Genomic DNA, 20,071 nt, shown 5'->3' with positions numbered 1-20,071 from the left:
TATCTGGTAATAAAATGTCACATTTATCTGTTTACACATGACGTGTATGTGGCAGACAAGTCATATCACAAATGTACCAGCAGCTGATAGTAGAGTTAGTCAGAGGAAAGCTGAAAGTGAAGAAAAAGGAACATTTCCAGGCAGAGGAGGAAATGGGCAGGACAAGATGAGCAAGAGAAAAGGCCTAATATTTCTTCCTCCACCCCAGACATACGTATATAAATAGTGAGAGAGTGATTTCCCTGGCTCACTGGCCACCACTTGTTTGCTGCATCTCTCTGGGACCACACACCATCCCTCCAAGATGTGGGCAAAGGTACTGTCTTGTTTCTTTGCACTGTAAGATGTACTTTTCTGTTTGAGCTTTTGTATCCTCACTCTGTATGTTTAGGTAGCTGTGCATCACACCATGGGGTATGCGATTCACCTGCTTTAAACGACTTGTGTACCTCAAGAGAGTCTTAATGCTATAGTACAAAGCTGGGTGAGAACTTACTGGAAACAATGGGTACAATTCTGGCCACCGTTGCCAGAAAAGAGAAATCCAATTGGAACAACACAATGAAAAGTTACTAGCATAGTAGGGGTGAGCCTTTATTATAAAGGAGAGAGCAGAACAGTTTGGGTTGTTTAACCTAGCAAAATGAAGTCCAAGAGGAAATATCATCACTCTGTGGGTATGTACAGGGGAGTAGAGGAAGGGGAAGGACAAGTGGAAATGGAAGGAGACAATTTCCAAAGAGACAGAAGAGCTATATTCAGTAATGCGAATATAAAAAAAGCAAGTGTATGTATAGACTGGTTGTAAATAATATATGCCTCTACAGGGAGAAGTTGCTAATGGTCAGAGAAGGGAAGTTCTAGATTAGTTTCTAAGAGAAATATTAACAGCAACTAACAACTCCAGCCAAGAAGCAGCAGGCTGAGTTTGCATAATGGGTCAATGCTCAATGGGAAAGAAAAAAAAATCCCAAATAAGCAGGAGCCAGGAACAAGGAGCCACTGAGTTTCAAAGAGGTGAGATCTCATCTTGGAGAAAAGCTGGGAGTCCAGCTGGGTGTGAATTCAATGGGAGCTGGGAGCCAGGAGCGGTGGGTACAAGGTAGGGCTGCCAAGTCCTATCTCCCACTGAGCTCCAAGCTCAGCAAGGCGTGGGATGGTAATTCTGCTACGCGGGGAGATGAAGTCTTGCCTCCTTGTGTGGTAGTGGCTGCACTAGATTGAAATGCCACTTTCCCACTGATTTCGATAGTAATAAGAAGGTGCTATGGAAATCCAGATGTTTTTTGCTTCTATTTGTTTTATATATGTGTGTGTGTGTAGAGAGAGACAGAGATAGAGATAGAGATAGAGATAGAGATAGAGATAGAGATAGAGACAGAGATGGAGATAGGGATAGATATCTTGCAAAGTTACATCAGCTGCGGTGCTTGCCCTCAAGGACTGAAGTCAGGGAGGAAGCAGCAGAAATGCAGAACAGACAAGGACACTGATGAAAGTATAAATAAAATATAAATAACACTGGCATTTCTGGGAATAAAAAGGGGAAGAATTCAAACCTTAGTTTTGCTGATGCAATTCATGTAAGCAGGGGCAGGGCAACAGAAATGGCCAGCACGCTAAGCAGCAGCCCAAAACTGAAAGGAAAAAAAAAAAAAAAAAAAAAAAAGGAAGAAAGAAAAAAAGTTTTCTTTTAATAAAGAGAAATAGCTACTTTTTTTTTTTTTTTCCTCCCAGACAATTACAGGAAATTTTGCCAATGTGATTCATGGTTTGAATGCAAATCACTTGACAGACCAAGTCATTCAGAGAAGCAAGCGAATGATTCTGGATACTCTTGGAGTGGGGCTTCTGGGTACCAGCACTGAGGTCTGCCACAAAGTGACCCAGTACAGCAAGGTAAGGTGTCTCGCATTCACAGCATACCCTAAGATTCAGCTTTAAGAAAAGCAAGGGAAAATTTGGGCTATAAGAGGAAACTTTGTCATAGTGAAATTCTTTTGGGAATGGAAAGAGAAAAACATTGTGCTATCCCAGTGGAGACAGAAAACTTCATTGCTCGAGTTACTTTTAACTCTGGATGAACAAAAGTCTGTGAAACAGACTGTATGCTAAGACCCCCCCACTGCAAATACAGTTAATTAAGAATCCCCTCCTTGCTTTCCCTTATGAGATTTTATTAAAAACATTAGCAAACATCACCAGACTTTCAAAAATAAGGGACTGTTAAAGGGATAGACCATTATTAGTGGGTTATTTCCAGTCCATAAAACATACTTGTTGTCTGATTACATTGGTTGTGTTTCTCCTCCAGTCATGTTCTCCTTAAACTGGAGGAGTTCTTGACCTTGAGGAGAAGAACCTTCCCAGCACAGGAGTGCATCAGTCAGGAGGAGTTTAGCCCACTGTTTTATCGGTCAGACCCGCCCAGTTCGACTCTGGCTTCAGAAGTCTGTGTGCCAATAAGTCTCTTCGCACAGAGATCCCCCGTTCCCAAACCGTGGTAGTCTGTGCCCTTTTATTTAATTCCATAAAGATCTCTTCATTGGCTAAAAGATCTGCACAGCAAAAGGAATAGAGCAGAGCCCTTTACAGCAAGGAGATACCAGCATCAGGAGGCCGTATATCATTTACCCAGGGCTTACTAAAACATAGAAAATCAGAACCTTTAACCGGACATCTTCCCCAACAAGATGATGACAGTCCTGAGGAAACTGCCAATGGGTGGTGAGAAGGGGCGTCAATGGCCAGAGGTTGTGTGAAGGTACTGAATGGCCAAGTGGATGGTGTTGGTGTGCTCTCTGAGGTCTCTTTGGGTGGAAAGAGCCCTTGACATAAGCCAACAGGAAACCGAGTTTCTTTTCATACTTTCTGACAGAGCAGTATTTTTCTCATGAAAGGGAACAGCTGGGTCCCAAGAGGGTATGGTCTGATCTCAGTTACATCAGAGATGCGGTGCACATTTATACTTGAGTTCAGGAGTTTGAATTACTTGATGTTGATTTTTTTCAGATCTACAGCTCAGATATATCCAGTACCGTCTGGGGCCACTTGGATTTCCGACTGCCTCCTCTGTATGCAGCTTTTGTGAATGGAGTGGCTGTAAGGGATGCTCTTTTATTTGCTCTTAAATCACACTAGTTGATACCATTCTCACTCTACAGAGAACAGAATGCTCCTAAAATCTTAGTTTATTTTATTCTTGTGCTTGAAGCCTGCTACAAAACTTTCCTAGACTGTTCTCTTAATGTGCTTCAACTTTCTTCCAAGGAGACCGGGCTCGAGGTATAATATGTATCTGATCCAACTCAACAGCATCCCTTGCCTTTAATGTGGGACTTGGGACTGTTTTCAAAGGTCAGAACTCTTCAGCGTGTTACAACCTTGCTACAGCCACATTACAGAGACATACTCCAGCTCTCACTGATTTCACCAGAATCCAAATTCCACTCCAAATGGCAAAGTATAGTTACAGAAAAACACAAATACAGACAGATGCATATGTACATACACACATATCACAAGGCAATTTAGACTTGAATCTGCAGTTTGCAAAAGCAAATATACGTTTTGGACACATACTTTGTCAATAAAGCAATAACTGACTCCTCAGACATTTGTCTAAATTCAGATTTAGGCTTAAACCATTTGAAATCAAAAGGTGTGCCAGAGGTGGAGTAGACAAATTTGGCAATTATGCAAAACTAAGGAAGGTGACCAACCAAGGAAACGATAAAATTAAGCCTATCTAAATTAGTGTGACAACAAAATCAGAGGTCAAATTCGCCTCCTCATTTCCAGTGTAGAGAAAATTACCTTGGAAATGAGATCTGCTACCTCTCAGCTCCTAGTAGCCTGCGTGATATTCAAATCTAGCTGTTAGCAAGTATATGATCAGTTCAGATATTGCATCTTGGTCACCGGTCAATTCTAAGCGCTTATTGAAGACACTAGGAACGCAACTTACTGGGTATTGGGCACAACGGTCCTTATCCCACCCTGCAGGGCATCTTCCCAGCTGGTATCAAAGTTCTTCAAGGCAGGGACTGGGTTTTCTTCTGCCTGTTCAGGAACGCAGTCCTCAGAAGTGTGTATTCCCACTATTACAAGACCTGAGGGCTGGGGAGCCTGACCACCTTCCCAGTTTGCTCTCAAGTAAGACACGGGTGAATAGGCATGGAAGTTCAGCTTTTGAGGCATTATTACGCTATTAAGAACACTGTCCCTGATGCTCTGAATTCCTTGGAGGGTTTCAAAACTTTGAGGGGGTTTCCAACAAGCAGTACACTGCAAACAGTGAGTGCACTTCTGGGAGCAGTTTGCTACCACAACAGCAGCCCTATGCCATGCTGGGAATGCCCAAGATCTTCCCGAGCAGCTGGGCTCCGGACATAGGAAAGAAAGAGAATCTCCTCTCTGGAGACTCTCCAGGTCGAATCAGCTCATCCCAGTTTTCAGACGGTAGCTTTCTCCTACTGCCAGCAACCCCACGGCGTGTGGTTCCTCATGTGATGGGTCTTGTCTTGATGTGCTGAAAATTCAGGATAAAGTCTGATCTACATTTGCAGGCTCCTGCCTGCTGCCTGTGGATGCTTGCACCGGAGAAGTTGTTCTGACAGAACTTTCAGTTAGCTGTACGGATTTGACTGCTACCGCTTTAATGGTGTGAGCCTTAATGGCAGCATCAGTTGCAGCACCGGGGAAGTAATTGCCTTATGTTTATAGACTGTTTTGGGGGAAGTGAAAACTCGCCACTCACGTGGTGGACCTAGAACTGCTGCTTTAATTATACCAGTCTAATTAAAGCAGCAAAAGCCTATTGTAGGAAAGAAGTTCATTGTCATGCTGGTTCTAGACCGGTGCAACTTAAATTAGAATTTACACTCCTCTGAGACAAGATTTGTATTGCGCTGCCACTTCTTGTCAAGCCATGTTAGGGTTAAAGGTCTTAAAAGAAAGATTTTTGAAGTTTTGCTACCTAAGGAAAATCTAGTTCTTCAGTCCTTTTTTATACCAGTTACAGTAATTTCATTTGACTGAGCCAATATTGCCAAGTCAGAGTTTATTTCTGATGGCAATTCAAGGCTTCTCTTTCCATTAGGTGCACTCAATGGATTTTGATGACACGTGGCATCCAGCCACACACCCATCCGGGACTGTGCTCCCTGCTGTGATTGCACTCTCGGAGGCCTTTCCTCAAAAGAAAAAAATCTCAGGCCTCGATCTGCTCTTAGCTTTCAACGTGGGAATCGAAGTGCAAGGCAGGCTGCTGCGCTTCTCCAGCGAAGCCAGGAATATTCCAAAAAGGTACGTAGAAATGCTTCAAGTAGCAAGTTGAGTGGAAGGTTTGTTTCCTCCCTGTTAATATACTTAATTAAATGCCAGTTAAAATACAAATGGCACAGTTAATCATATTTTCTGTGTTGTTTGTCTGGAAATTTAGGAAAGGTTCATCTTAAACATAAATACCCTTACATGACTCCTTACAGCTTAGCGAATAGATTTCTTTTTGAGAGCATCGATCAGTTTACAAGAAGGAGGCGATGACCTCCCTATTAATTAAAAACAGCAGCAAAATGGCAACATTTAACAGCAGAGGTCTCAGGCTTTCATGAATACATACAATTATGGCTCACTTGCAAACAGTGGCTTGCTCTCAGCAGAATGGAGTCACCGGCGCTGGGCTCAAAGCAGAGCCTGAGAAGACAGGATGTGCTAAGGGGAAAGCCTTGAAATGTGGAATGGTTTATAGAATCAGAGTCATAGAATAATTTGGGTTGGAAGGGACCTCAAAGATCATCTAGTTCCAACCCCCCTGCCATGGGGGTGTCGTCTTGCTATTTTCTGTGTGCTCCTTCTACCAATTCTGCAAAACCGGTACAGAATAACAAAACTTGCTTCCCCCAATACGAATAATTTATAGATGACTATAAATTATTTACACATAATTTATAGATGACTATAAACCGTGACGCTTTTGCCATTATTCTGTTCAGTATGCCTTGAACTATGAGCAATTCTAACATTTCAATTGCTTTCTGGGGAAGACCTATTGTAAGTGGTACTACTCCTGTTTAACTTGTTCCTGGGGAAAAGGGACAAATTTTTCCATTAGGATCGCACATGAATTCTGAATGTATATTTCTTTACAGTCCAATCTGTCTTCACGGCAGTGAAAGGAAATTGGAGCTTGTGTATATAGTGAATTCAGGTGACTTTTTGAAACATAGTAATGAAGAGATTTTGCTTTCTCAGGTTTCACCCACCGACTGTGGTTGGTACGATGGGGAGTGCAGCAGCTTGTGCTAAACTGCTAGCTCTCGACCAGCTGAAATGTAAAAACGCCTTGGCTATCGCTGCCTCCTACGCAGGTGCCCCACTTGCTAATGCAGCAACCCAAACGAAGCCCCTCCACGTTGGCAATGCTGCCAAGCATGGACTGGAAGCAGCTTGCTTAGCATCCCAGGGCCTTCAAGGAAACAAACAGATCTTGGACATGGAGTCAGGGATAGGTGCTTTTTATACAGATTACAACCCACAGACTCTGCCAACCTTGCAGTCTTATCCCTGGCTGTTGGGTCAACAAGACGTGGCCATCAAACGCTTTCCTGCTCATCTTGGAACGCACTGGGTGGCTGATGCAGCATCTTCTGTTAGGAGGAAGCTTGTGGAGAGCAGTGACAACTTGCTCCCCCTTGATAAAATTGAGAAAATCATTCTCAAAGTCCCAGAGGTCAAATATGTGAACAGACCCAGCCCTAACTCAGAGCACGAAGCTCGACACTCCTTCCAGTTTGTTGCATGCTCTGCTTTGCTGGATGGCAGCATGTCAGTCCAGTCCTTCGCCAGTGAGAACGTTCACCGGCCAGCCTTGCGGGAGCTCCTCTGCAAAACACAGCTGGAGCACCCCCCTGATAACATACCTAGCTTTGAGAGCCTTTACTGCGAAGTGAGCGTCATGCTTCGGGACGGCAACACAATCAGTGACCGCTGCGATACGTTCTACGGGCACTGGAGGAAACCTCTGAAAAAGGAAGACTTAGAGAAAAAGTTTCAGTCCAATGCCTCCCACGTCCTGCCTGCAGAAGCCACAGAAGGCATTATAGAGACTGTGTACAATCTGGAAAAAGTGGAGGACTGTTCTGTATTAAGTACATTTTTATCAGGACAGTCAGCTAGAGCACTTTTGAAGAAGCTGCACTTCCTTTGAATGCCCCAACCAACAGCTAGATGCTATTCACAATGCAAACACAAAATTCAGGACAAACTCTTATTTAGTGACTCAAGCACGTTTAAATAGGACTCCTGTAACACACAAGCCACGGTCAGTCCAATATTGTATTTTTTGACTAAAAAAATACTTTAGCAATTACGTGCACAGCTCAGGCTGAACAGAAGATCTGCCTGGCACAGTCAACTTCAGTTATCTTTAAACTTCTAGAGGCAGAGCACTGCTTGTGCGCGACACAAAAATTTCCCTGCTCTTCTGCCAAAAATGGTTCTATGTTCTGCTTCTGCTAAATAACTTCATAAAGGAAATCCAAATTCTGGAGGAGTATGGAAATGCTGTCGGTGAGAAACATCACTTTGAGAAGGACAGAGAATAAAAGCCTTTATATATTTATTTCTGTAGATTTAGCTCTAAAGCCTCCTTGAAGAGGCCACCTGTTACATCTGAGCTTTGACGTTTGTGCTAAAATAAACATGGCACCTATACAGAGTGGTACTGCTTGATACTCTGCAACACGTCAGGCTTCTCTGTAACAATTGCTCTTGCACTGATGAAGTAAAGGTCAGCGTCCCTCCCGATCAAGGAAGCACAAAGCCTTGCCAGATCGTCCTTCTGAAAGAGGCTGATGAGCTTTGCTCACATTTGTAAGATCAAAGCACATGTTCTAACATATATAAAATGTACCTTCCTTAGGGCACTAAACTATGTATGCAAAAAATCACCAAAATAAAGCTAATTTATTTTACTAACTAAACCTCAGATTATTTATCAGAGCAAAACTTGTGTGTTTCCCACATACAATGTATTCATTTGTACTTAAGCTTCTGACTCTTGGTTTATAAAGTTGGTTTATCTAGGGGGCTCTGCAAAAATTGCAGAAGTCCATTAGTTATGCTTGCTTAAAGACTTGCAAGGGAAGAAAAAAAAAAAACAAATAATCACATTCTTTTCTTTTTCCCTGCTGATTAGAAAGTAGAATTTAATTATCCACCTACACTGAAGGTATACACGCTCATTTACAGCTATTTCATCTGTAATTATAGCTGGGTAACACCAAATGTGAGTTACTGATAATCATTAGATAAAACCCCATTGGACAAGGAGGGTTCCCACATTATCTTATCAAGACTGAATACGTTCAGATTCATGCGAAAAAACAGGGGACCCCCCAACAACTTTCAACACATGCTTTGTAATTTAAAAGAGAAACAAATCAGATAAACATAGCAATAACCATTTGATGTATTATAGATATAAAAAAACCCAAGAACTGTGAAGTTTAATAGTTGCATTATTTTATTAATACAATGAAACGAAGCTACATGCTTATGCTTAGCTAAACTGATTTCCTTGCAGAAGCCTGTAAGCTTCCAGTCAGGCAAGTTTCAGGACTTCTTGTACCATTGTTCCAATTCCATCAAAGATTTCATGCAGAGGAGCCTTGCACATGAAAGCACAGGTAGTAACTATTTTATTGGCTTTGTCCACATGGGATTCATTTACATTTTTGCAAATGTGCTTACATCCAAGCTCTGCTATAGCAGATGCAGTTTCAGCATCAGGAAATCTGTAAATAAAAAGATTATAATTAACATAAAGAGATGATACAGCCATAAAGTTCTGCCAACATAACTTGAATGATAGAACTACAATAATATTTAAGCGACTCTTTAGTTCATGATGACAAGGGAGTCAGACTGCCACTGTCAGGTTCTCCCATCCCCTATGGACACAAGCAGTGATCTGATTTTGGAAACAACATCTGAAATGCAGAGCCACAGTACGTTAGAAGGTACAATTCTGGTTTTAACAATCCTTCAGTAAGTTTACAAGATGATACCAAGTGCAGCCATGACTGATTCCCAAAAGTGTGAGAGATGCCAGCTGAACTTGCAGACATGTTAGACCTTTTCCAACACCTCCATGGAAGGCCTTCCACTGGGATTCTGCAGAGATTTTTTTTTTTTTTCCCCCGAGGATAAGGCAGGAACAGGGGGGTGGAGGCAATCCCTCACTACCGCTGCCAATATGAAATTCCATTCAGAAGTTTTATTGGGAGTTGACAGTCCTTGAAGCAGCACTGACTTCTGCCAGGCCCTGTTCTCACCTGCCTCCCCTAAACTGGCCCCAAACCACTACCACCAGAAAAACTTTATCAAAAATCCCTGAACAGACAAAACCCCACAGGGTACCAAATTTTTGAATGCCAGGTAGCCAGATGCCTATTCTTCATTTGCACGTTTCCAACATGAATCAAAGGCACTGGGTAAGCAAATTCTGTTATCTCACTTAATATGAGCTAAAATCTATTACTCAATTACCATGAATGTAACATGAAAAAAAAACCTTGATATCCTTGGTCACCTGCGTGTTTGTGCAGCTATGATTCTATAAAAGTCGCTTTGTTCTGTCACTTTTAGGACTGACAGATGCTACATCCAGTGACTCATTAGCACCCACACTGCACAATAAAGCCAGTGCAGGAGCCTGTGTTGCCTTTGGTGGCTCCCAGACTGATGGCTTAGGCAAGAGATAAGGCTCCCTAGAGTTTTCATACTATTAATTGTAATGTGTCTATGGATGTTGACGTCATAGAACATATCACAGAACAATGTATTTCTGAATTTAGGAATACATTTTTCCAACGCTGCAGTGCATAAGTCACCTGACCTCACAGATCTGGTCTGTCTGCCCTGAGAGTTCTGTGCCTACTATTATTATGCAAGCAAAAATTTGAAGTAAGTGAAAAATGTCACTAATAAGGTACCCAAGGGTTACTGGCACCAGAAACCTCAGACTTTTGCACAGAAGACTGACCATTTCCTAATCCTAATTCCCATATAAATCATCTCCATCCATTTCCTTCTTACCTTCCATCTACGTTTTTATCTTGGCCGACTGTGACCTCACAACCAGGAAAGACTTTAGCTGCCAGGACTGGTGATATACAACACAAACCAATGGGCTTTTTAGCACTGTGGAAAGCTTGGAGCGTGGAGTTCACGTGCTCGTTGACAGTGCAGTTCTTGCCATCTACAGCCCAGGAACACAGGTTCTTTGCTACACCAAAACCACCTAAAAAACCCCCAAAAAAACCCCAAATGTAAGACACTGCTAAAAGCCATTAAATTCGATACCAGAAAGAAGTTGTTCTTTTTTTAATAACATAATCATGGCATACGTAGGACTGTTAAGTTAGTATACTGAAAACTTTCAGCACGTGAAATATGATAGGATTACAATGTTAAAAGTTTAACTGCACATTTTTTATACCACGTTATGTTACATAGGCCAGAAAGCTTCATCTTGCTTCAATGAGCAACAAATAGACAAATAGGAAACCTCACATTCACTTGCTAGTCACTTGAAAAGCTACACTATCCAATATGCACCCCTCAGTAAGAAAGAGAGGGATCAGTAGAAAGATTAATGATAGTTAGAAGTAGAAGAGTGTAATTCATGAGAGCAATGCAAACAGTGATTTGACCCTCTACAGTAATTCACTCTCAAGTTTTACTTTAATACTCTAAAGTTTTACTTCAATACTTAAGCAATTACAGGAGAGCTTTTTCCCCCTCTGGAATTATTTTTGATCTTAACAAAAATTAAAGGTTAACACAATAAAACCAAAATGGATATTACATTAAAAAAAGCTCAAATGCCATCCAGAGGGACCTTGACAGGCTTGACAGGTGAGTCTCGTGAACCTTGTGAAGTTCAACAAGGCCAAGTGCAAGGTCCTGCATACGGGTCGGGGCAATCCTAAGCACAAATACAGGCTGGGTGGAGAATGGACTGAGAGCAACCCTGAGGAGAAGGACTTGGGGGTCTTGGGGGATGAGAAGCTCAACATGAGCCAACCGTGTCCTGGGCTGCATCAAAAGAGGTGTGACCAGCAGGTCAAGGGAGGTGATTCTCCCTCTCTACTCCGCTCTCGTGAGACCCCACCTGGAGTACTGCATCCAGCTCTGGGGGCCCCAGTACAGGAGAGACATGGAGGGAGCTGTTGGAGTGAGTCCAGAGGAGGGCCACGAAGCTGATCAGAGAGATGGAGCACCTCTCCTATGAGGACAGGCTGAGAGAGTTGGGGTTGTTCAGCCTGGAGAAGAGAAGGCTCCAGGGAGACCTAATTGCAACCTTCCAGCACCTGAACAGGGGCCTACAGGAAAGATGGAGGGGGGCTGTTTACAAGGGTGTGTAATGATAGGACAAGGGGGAATAGGTTTAAACTGAAGGAGGGGCGATTTAGATTAGATATTAGAAAGAAATTCTTACTGTGAGGGTGGTGATGCATCGGAACAGGTTGCCCAGAGAAGCTGTGGATGCCCCCTCCCTGGAAGTGTTCAAGGCCAGGTTGGATGGGGCTTTGGGCAACGTGGTCTAGTGGAGGGTGTCCCTGCCCATGGCAGGGGGGTTGGAACTAGATGATCTTTAAGGTCTCTTCCAACCCAAACCATCCTATGATTCTATGTTAAAAAGGCAATGATATCATATTGAGACATATCACTTGTGACTGACAATACAATTTCCTATTAAAAATAATGCTGAATTTGCTTTCTAGAAATTAGTTGTAACAATCCTTTACTTGCATTTAATCTTCCTCTAATTGTACAAGGAGATTCTATTTTACAGCACCTTCATTTGCTGGATTTATAACCATCAGAATGATCAAAGAAAGAAGGTTATTAGTAAGTGTAACCATCTGTTATATTTGATTCCTTATGGAATGTGCACAACATCAACTTTTCTACAATATGCAAACAGAAATTTCCACAAGTATTTTGAGGGATAACATCAAGAAACTTTACATTTTTAATATTTTTCCTTTCAATCCTTGCTCACTTTCAAGTTTACCTGGAATCTCTGAGGTAAGATTTTAATCTTCAAACTTAATAGGGTTTATTTCCCTCTAAAAGTTATTACAGCAACTCTCCTGAGCCTGGGTTATAACAGCATGATATTAACGTGGAAAATATTTGCTAGCCTCTAGTCCCTGATCAGCCCTGATGTCACCCACTCATTTTAGCGCTGGAAATATGTTTCTCTGCGTTATACACACACTCCCTCTGCTGGCCTTACAACAGAAGACAGCGTAACAACTTCAAAATTAACGTTTAGGCACAATCATGAAGGCACTATTTAACAGTACTATGAATATTCTGGAAGTGATCTTCAGCAAGTCATAACTTCCTCGTGACGCTTTGGTTTCTTCATTTCTAAAGTGATTACAATTACCTCTGTCTGAAAGGCAATTTTGTGATCTATAAATAAAAAATTATCCATAAACATGTTTAGTATAACTTGATCAGCAGCAGACAAGACACATAATTAAAACAAAATGTATTCACATCTGACAGGGAATATTATCTATTTGGCAACCTGCTATTCTGTCAACAATTTCAGAGGCCCTAAAATTAAGACATTACCACGTAACATCAAGTTCTGGCCTTACTTTCATACTCTGGTCAGTGTTCTTGTACACAAGTAGGTATTGAAGTTTTCACAATCTTTAGAAAGAAGGAACAGAGTGATGTATTACTTAACACCAAAAGAACACTCTGGCATTTCAAATTAATGAACTATAAATTAATAAACTGAGATGACTTATCAGCCCATGAGACCTCGCTGAAACATTTTCTCATCCTCAAAGAAAATAAGTAAGTAAAGAAAAAACCCACATACCTCTCAGTTCAAGAGTGTAATTTATTCTGTAAACCAATTTAAAAGTAAAAAGATGTGAAGGCAAAGCAGTTATTTGTAATTCAAAACCCACAATTAATTTTATTTTAAAAGCACCTACCAGGGAAAATGACCGCATCGAATTCACTAGCTTTCAATTCTGCCAAATCCTGAATGTCTCCTCTTGCCAATCTGGCACTTTCAACTAACACATTTCTCTTCTCTTCTGTTGGTCCTCCTTTCAGGTGATTGACTACATCCCTTTGCTCAATATCAGGGGCAAATATCTTCACCTAGAATATAGAGATTAAGCAATTTTGTTAACATAACCAGAACTCATACGTATTGGTCATAATAAAGATCATTTAATGAAAACATTTTTTGTTCCTTAAGTCTCTTACCCAAAAGAAATGGATTCCACAGGATGGATCTATTGAATCAAATATCTAAAGTGACAGGTGATGTATTAGGATGGGTAAACCCAGCCACACTCCCCATCCTATTCCTGCAGCTTTCTGACAGGAGTGCATTCTTATGCTGACATTAGGCTTACCGATTTTGCCAGGGCCTGCCTTCCCTCTGAGGACAGCCCCAAGGACAAACAGAGCACCACGATTTATAACAGCAGCCTGCCTGGACACACAGATGAGCCTGCAGAAAAGCGGCTCTTAACTGGTATGGAATCAGTGCGCTAAGAGAATTTTACAAAAAAGTTTAAAAAATAAAGATGCAAATTTAACAAGCATTGCTAGTGCAGACATTAGAGTTACTTGCTTTCTTAAAAGACTGGTAGCAGGAAGGAAAAACAAAACATTGAAGAACACATTTTGGTTAGGCACGAAAGGGGAAAGCTGCATCAAAAATATGAAATTCTGTGAAAGGTATACTGCAGGGACTGTTTTCACACATCTGTTTTGATGCTTGCTTTGCAGACTTCTCAGCACTTGCTGCTTTAGTTAATTTTAGAGAGGACAATTTTGTGTTAAATATGGGTGGGTTGCTTTGTTACCATCAGATACTTGAGTGTAGCTACAGGTAGACAGAAAGTGACCACCTTCTGCCACCTGAAGCAACGGACAGGACCAAAGCACACCACCGCCACCGGTCCAGGCTTCTCTGAGGAAAAGCCCAGAAACAGCTAGCAGAAAACAAGCAGGTGAACCTGAGTGAGAGCAAGCGCTTGACTTCTGGAAAAGTGATCGGAAAGTAGATCAAGAATTTTAACCGGGTCCCATCGTCAGCTCCCCGAGCAGGCTGCCGGGGACAGAGGAGCAGGGCAAGACCTCCTGCTGCCTGCGTCTGACTGCTGCTCCTGCCGGGGGGGCATTCACGTCTCTGGGGAGGGGGTGACGATAGGGTGGGATAAGGTAAGGAGAGAGGTTATGGCTGAACAGGCTTCGTAGTGTGCAGCGGAGGGGGAAAGACCACCGGGAAGCAGGAGAGGCTCCTATCCGGCAAACAGCAGGAGCCACAGGATGGCCCACCCCGGCACACGGCGGGGAGGGGGGGAAAGCCAAGGCGGGGGGTCCCTCGGCTGTTGAGGGGCGCCAAGAGACGGGGCAGCTATACCTTCCCCGTCCCCCGGGGAGCCTGTCACACGCGGCTCCACACGCACCCCGCGAGGGTGCCGGGCAGCGGGGTCCCGCCTCCCCGCCACTCCCCTACCTCCGCGCCGCCGCGGCTGAGGTGCACCAGCGTCGCCGAGGCTTCGTGAATCTCGCTGCCGTCGAAAACACCGCAGCCGGCGAGAACCAAGGCCACCCGCTTGCCCATGACGGCCTCCTCCCGCCGAGCACCCACCCCTCAGGCCCAGTCAAAGGCTGCTGAAGCCGGTGAACCTGGGCTTCACAGAACCGCCCCCCTCTTCCTGCTGCGCCTGCGCCGCTGGGTTGCGGCTCGGCCTCCATCTTGCAGCTCCTCGCAGCCGTCAGGCTCGCAGGGCTTGCGTCTTGGGACGCCCCCCCCACCAGCTGGCGCCCCGGGGGCTCAGCCTGCCCCGGGGTCCGGCACGCCGTAAGCAGTTCCTTGCAGGCAGTTTTTCACTAGGTGCTCTCCCTGCTGCCTACAAAATGTAGGTGGGGGGGAGTTTTAAACGTCGGGGGGGGATCTGGAAAAAAAAAAAAAAGTGCGTTTAGTCTTAAACGAAGCAGGCTCAGGCATATTGTCGGTCTCAGTTCTCTCCTGGCCTGCATATTACAGCATAGCTAGTGCAGAGAAGGTGCTGCAGTGACCCTTGCAATGCTGTTACACATCTGCATCCCTGTAGCTTGCCTGAACGTTGCTCTGCTTCCAGTAGGGCCTCACGAAGGCTCAGTGGTGTATGTGAGATTGGTTTTTTTGTTTTATGGGTAGGACTATAATGGTGTAGTGAATATACTGCTTTGAAAACCAAAAAAGTAGAGTTTGTGCAGAGGCCAGCAGTACTGCCGGGTCCTGATGCTGCTTGTTTCAGACCCACATACCCGTTTTGGTTCCCTTAACCTCATGTTCAGTTCTAGGGAGTGGCTCCATTTTACCACAAAAAACAGAGTTTCTTTGGAAAACCAACCTGTCTTCTTTCACCCACTCCCAGCTTAGTCATTAAGGCATTGCCCTAGGAAACCAAAGTGCTTCCTTGGGCCAAGGCAGGCATTCATCCCTAGTCTCCTCCTTATGACTGTGCACACATGCTACACCAGTGACCAGCTGTATTTAATTTTAGTGAGATCTCTGAGCTCTTGGTCCTTCTTTTTTAATGAGCTGCTTAGAATCGGAATTGTTTAGGTTGGAAAAGACCTTTAAGATCATCAAGTCCAACCCTTAGCCTAGCACTGCTAGGTCCACCACTAAACCATGTCCCTGACCACCACAGCTACACGTCTTTTAAATACTTCCAGGGATGGTGACTCAATCACTTCCATGCACAGCCTGTGCCGATGATTGACAACCCTTTCAGTGAAGAAATTTTCCTAATATCCCATCCAAACCTCCCCTGGCACAACTTGAGGCCATTTCCTCTTGTCCTATCCCTTGTTACTTGGGAGAAGAGACCAACACCCATCTGGCTACAACCTCCTTTCAGGTAGTTGTAGAGAGTGATAAGGTCTCCCCTCAGCCTCCTCTTCTCCAGGCTAAACAACTCCAGTTCCCTCAGCTGCTCCTCATAAGACTTGTGCTCTAGACCCTTCACCAGCTATGTGAAGCAGCAGCTATTTGAGACAGAATCTGTGAGTCTATTCAGCAGTTGGTCACACTGACAATCACGTAACAAAATGCATTCAGCTTTATACTGAGAGGTCAGGATTCTGTACGGGATGATGGATAGGGAGGTTCTTGAACAGCAAAGGGTCAAGATAGGGAAACTCCCTGCTTAAGGGCTGTCCTGGTTTCAGCTGAGAGGGTTGATTTTCTTCATAGTAGCTAGCATGGGGCTATGTTTTGGATTTGTGCTGGAGACAGCATTGATAATATAGAGATGTTTTTGTTCTATGGATCTATTGTTGAGCAGTGTTTACACAGGGCCAAGGCCTTTTCTGCTCTTGCACTGCCCTGCCAGCGGGATGGCTGGGGGTGCACAAGAAATTGGGAGGAGACACAGACAGGACAGGTGACCCAAACTGACCAAAGGGATATTCCATACCATATGACATAATACTCAGTTTATAAGGAGCTTGGGGAAGGGGCGGGGGGGGGGGGGCGGCGGCATTTGGAGTGATGGCATTTGTCTTCCCAAGTAACCGTTACACGTAACAGAGCCCTGCTTTCCTGGAGATGGCTGAACACCTGCCTGCCCATGGGAAGTGGTGAATGAATTCCTTGCTTTGCTTTGCTTGTGAATGCGGCTTTTGCTTTACCTATTAAACTGTCTTTATCTCAACCCATGAGTTTTCTCACTTTAACTTTTCCAATTCTCTCCCCCATCCTGATGGGGGGGAGTGAGCGAGCGGCTGCGTGGTGCTCAGCTGCCGGCTGGGGTAAAACCACGACAAGGGCAGACTGCTGTCTGCTGGGCAATGTTTGCTCCAAATGGATGTAGGGCTACAGTTCGGTCTCCACCACAGCCCACACTCTGCCTCTCAGGATTGAGCAGGACTGCAGTGCAGCTCCAGCTCAGAAAGCCCTCAATTGCCTGATACCTGATCCACAACCATACACTGGGGGATCCCTCTCAGTTCAATACACTTGAGTTAAAGCTCCATACAGCACCAAACCCTCATCTTACTCTCCAGGCTGAGTAGGACCCCAGGGAAATTCCAGTGGAGCAGAGCCATCTCAACCCAGAGAAATGAAAAATATATTTGGTGAGAGTGGAGTGGCAGTTCAACATACTTACTGGCATGGGATTTCTTAGGCTCAGGAGAGTGGGAGGGTTGGTTTAGTTTGGGAATCAGAGAACTGAGAGTCTCCAGAGCTGGAATCCCACTGGACTCCTCCTCATGCTTGAGAGCTAGGAAGAGGCTGCTGTCTGGAAGGAGTTTAAGTTCACGTTTGGAGATATAAGTGAAGTCCCAAACTCTCCAGTGTGTTAGGGCCAGGGTTAATGTTTGAGCTAGAGAACTGAGCAGCTTCAGAGCTGGAATTCCCTGCTCCTTTTTGTCCTGACTTACTGGCTAGTCTTGTTGTATGGACCCTGGACCTGAATTGTCAGTAACCTCATCTTCAGTCTTGTTTCTGGCCCCGTCTCTTGGATGGACCTCAGACTCACATTATAGGTAGCCCTTTTTCCTGGATGGATGTTGGACTTGAATGGGGTGTGATATTCCCATCCTATTTCAGGTCCCCTATGTCACATCTCTGTGCCAGCTCCATAACTGCCCTGGCTCTGTTCCATGATCTAGCTCCAACTTGTTCATGCCATGTCCCTGCCCTGGCTTTGTGACCTTGTCATGGCACTCCGTGTCTGTCTTACATCCATGTTTTCATCCCAGCTCATGACATGTCCTAGCCCTGGCTCTATATCACCCTGAAGTAGCCCTGTGATGACTTCTCTGGCCTGGACCCACAACAGCAAGTAGCAACAAGAGCATTTCACAAGGACTACACCTCTGAAGCCAGGTCTTTGCAAGGTGACACACTTTGATGGGAAAAGAAGCTGGTCTCAGGGCCCTGAGTGCACTAGTAGCCCTACAATTACCCTGGCCAGCCTCGGCTGTGGCCTCCACCCACACAGCCATGGGCTACATGTAAACTTAGGCCTGAACATCCAGACATGACCTGAGCTATGCTGTAGGTGTGCATGTCCACCTTCCTGTTGTCCTGACATATAGGCTGGTCTTCCTGCATACACTGTGAACCTCTGCTACAGGTAGCCTCATCTTCAGTCCTGCCTCCTGGAGGGACCTTGGACACATATTATAGGTAGTCCTGGGCTTGACTCTACCTTGTTGTGCCTGGGGCTGTTGGTGGATCCAGCCACTACTACATACCTGTTCCCATTCAGAAGCTTCAGGACTGCACTGTGGTTACTGAGGTCACTGCCCTTGCCTGCACCATGGTCACCTCTGCTCCTGGCTTGTCCTCCCTTGCAAAGCAGCCCTACTGCTGCTGCTCTCTGACCCCCGTAGAGCTAGCATAAATGGCGAAAGTTGTTATCTGACTTCATATAAACATGTATTTGGAATGGGGAAGAGGATTCACTGCTCTGCTATGTAGCAGCATCACAGTTAGGGTGCCAGGGCATGGCGAGGACTGGCTGCTCCCCAAGGGATGCCGAGGGTGGTAACAGGGCAAGGGGAGGCAGGTGCCTCACCAGCCTGGCCCAGTCCCACCCCACGAGTAAGGTGAGCAGGGCAGCTCTGGTGATAGCAGTGAGGTTCCACCAAGAGTCCGAACACTAGGCAAGTCCATGGTGATGGGGCAGATGCAAGGTCAAGCTGGGATGGCAGATACTTGGGTTGGGGTCTGCATCAATGGGGTACGGGGCTGGGCCCAGGCATGGCTGCTGTGTAACTCAGGTGGGAGGCAAGAGCCCCAGCTTAAAAGCAGCTCCTCAGGAAAGGAGCAGGTAGCCCCTGCTGAGCTGTCTCAGCAGAGCTGTTTGGGAGAGCTGAGACAGGGGCAGTTTCTGGCTTTCTTCACAAAAGTTCTTATCAGACCTTCAGCCACACACCCTGAAGGGGAAAGCACGCTCTGGGCCTTGATGTACTGTCTCCTTCAGGCTTCAGGTGGCTGAATTAGAGCTCTGTCCTGGACCCCAACCCTTTTCCTACTACTCAGTATTTGAGAAAGATGTTTTGTCTAGTGGAAATCCTGTTTTCAAGGGCCTTAGTTGCCCAACAACAGATTCTCAGGTTAGCTTAAATTCGATGTGGATAGCTCTTTGTATTTCACAGACTGCATCCAGCTGACTCATCAATTCACTTATCCCTACCCTTAGCCCTACCTTACATGGTCACAAAGCCCGGCCATTCTTCTTTCTTCTAAAAAAGACATGGCATCTGACTTTCTTCCACCCCAATGCATAGTTCAATTTGCGTCTCAGGCTACATAGCAGAGTATAGGTGCAGAGGAGTCCTGTATCTGGCTCCTTTTCTCAAGATGTCTTTCATACCTCTCAAAGGCAGGGGGGTGGACCTCAGATTGATGAACTTTGGACTGGCTTCAGTATGACTTCAGTTAATGTTTGTATTTCTCAGTGTGCATCCAGCCGACTCAATATGTAAAATATGCCAGTGTGAGTATAAAAAAAAAACCTGTGAGCAATAAAACTGCTGGCTATGTAGTTTTGTCTACTGTGATCCATATATAATTGTAACTTTCTTACTGAATGGCATATTGCCACTATATATGCTGGCAGACGTGCACCTGAAGATGTAAGCAGCATCCAGAGAAGCCCATTTTCGTGAGGCAGGAGCAGTTACTTCAGGTTCAACAGTCTCTTTGCTGTGACTATTACAGTATGATGACTCGTGTAGATGTTCAGAACCAAACTGGCAGTTCAAAACAACAACAACTGGGTGCAGCAGCAGGGTTCGTTTTCCCCTTTCTCTCTGTTCCTCCTGTCACTCTCAAGGGCAGAGATGGAGAAGTTACTCCTTTATAATGGGAAAACGCTGAGTCTTCATTGTTTCAGCAAAATGTTTGGGTTTCACTAATCAAAAGAAAATAATCTAGGAAATGAGAAAAATTTAGGAATCCAGTCAGCTCCAGTCTCAGTCTTCCTCAATGCCTGCTAGTGGACAA

The 20,071-nt window shown here is 44.6% G+C and overlaps 2 protein-coding genes across 3 annotated transcripts; one reads left to right on the top strand and one right to left on the bottom strand.

Moving 5' to 3' along the window:
• The first annotated feature begins 236 nt into the window (after window positions 1-236).
• Window positions 237-7,928, top strand: ACOD1 (aconitate decarboxylase 1). Of its 2 annotated transcripts, none has more exons than XM_054826056.1 (5): window positions 237-316; window positions 1,738-1,899; window positions 3,013-3,102; window positions 5,102-5,307; window positions 6,256-7,928. In XM_054826056.1, exons 1-5 carry the CDS (start codon window positions 305-307, stop codon window positions 7,208-7,210), a joined length of 1,425 nt encoding a protein of 474 aa, XP_054682031.1. In that variant the 5' UTR covers window positions 237-304; the 3' UTR covers window positions 7,211-7,928. The 2 variants fall into 2 exon arrangements, with proteins under 2 accessions (XP_054682031.1, XP_054682038.1); XM_054826063.1 differs by lacking the exon at window positions 237-316 and adding an exon at window positions 896-1,017.
• A 576-nt stretch (window positions 7,929-8,504) lies between these two features.
• Window positions 8,505-19,408, bottom strand: LOC129206606 (glutamine amidotransferase-like class 1 domain-containing protein 3, mitochondrial). Its single transcript, XM_054826125.1, has 5 exons — window positions 19,272-19,408; window positions 14,576-15,017; window positions 13,032-13,203; window positions 10,102-10,306; window positions 8,505-8,798 (listed from the first exon to the last, which is right to left on the bottom strand). The coding sequence occupies exons 2-5, from the start codon at window positions 14,681-14,683 to the stop codon at window positions 8,606-8,608; spliced, it is 678 nt and encodes a 225-aa protein (XP_054682100.1). The 5' UTR covers window positions 14,684-15,017; window positions 19,272-19,408; the 3' UTR covers window positions 8,505-8,605.
• Between the last annotated feature and the right edge of the window lie 663 nt (window positions 19,409-20,071).

This window comes from Grus americana, chromosome 1 (genome assembly GCF_028858705.1).
Source record: "Grus americana isolate bGruAme1 chromosome 1, bGruAme1.mat, whole genome shotgun sequence".
NCBI lineage: Eukaryota > Metazoa > Chordata > Aves > Gruiformes > Gruidae > Grus > Grus americana.
Note: the sequence above shows the minus strand (reverse complement) of the source record. Positions and strands in the feature narration are given on the sequence as shown.

Bases quoted from the DNA above. Each gene is read 5' to 3' on its own strand.
- LOC129206606 (XM_054826125.1), bottom strand. From the start codon at position 14,683: ATGGGCAAGCGGGTGGCCTTGGTTCTCGCCGGCTGCGGTGTTTTCGAC. The intron at 13,204-14,575 runs GTAGGGGAGTGG...TCTATATTCTAG, and splicing joins TCAGCCGCGGCGGCGCGGAG to GTGAAGATATTTGCCCCTGA. The intron at 8,799-10,101 runs GTAAGAAGGAAA...TTTTATTTACAG, and splicing joins GATAAAAACGTAGATGGAAG to ATTTCCTGATGCTGAAACTG.
- ACOD1 (XM_054826056.1), top strand. The intron at 1,900-3,012 runs GTAAGGTGTCTC...GATTTTTTTCAG, and splicing joins AAGTGACCCAGTACAGCAAG to ATCTACAGCTCAGATATATC. The intron at 5,308-6,255 runs GTACGTAGAAAT...TTGCTTTCTCAG, and splicing joins GCCAGGAATATTCCAAAAAG to GTTTCACCCACCGACTGTGG.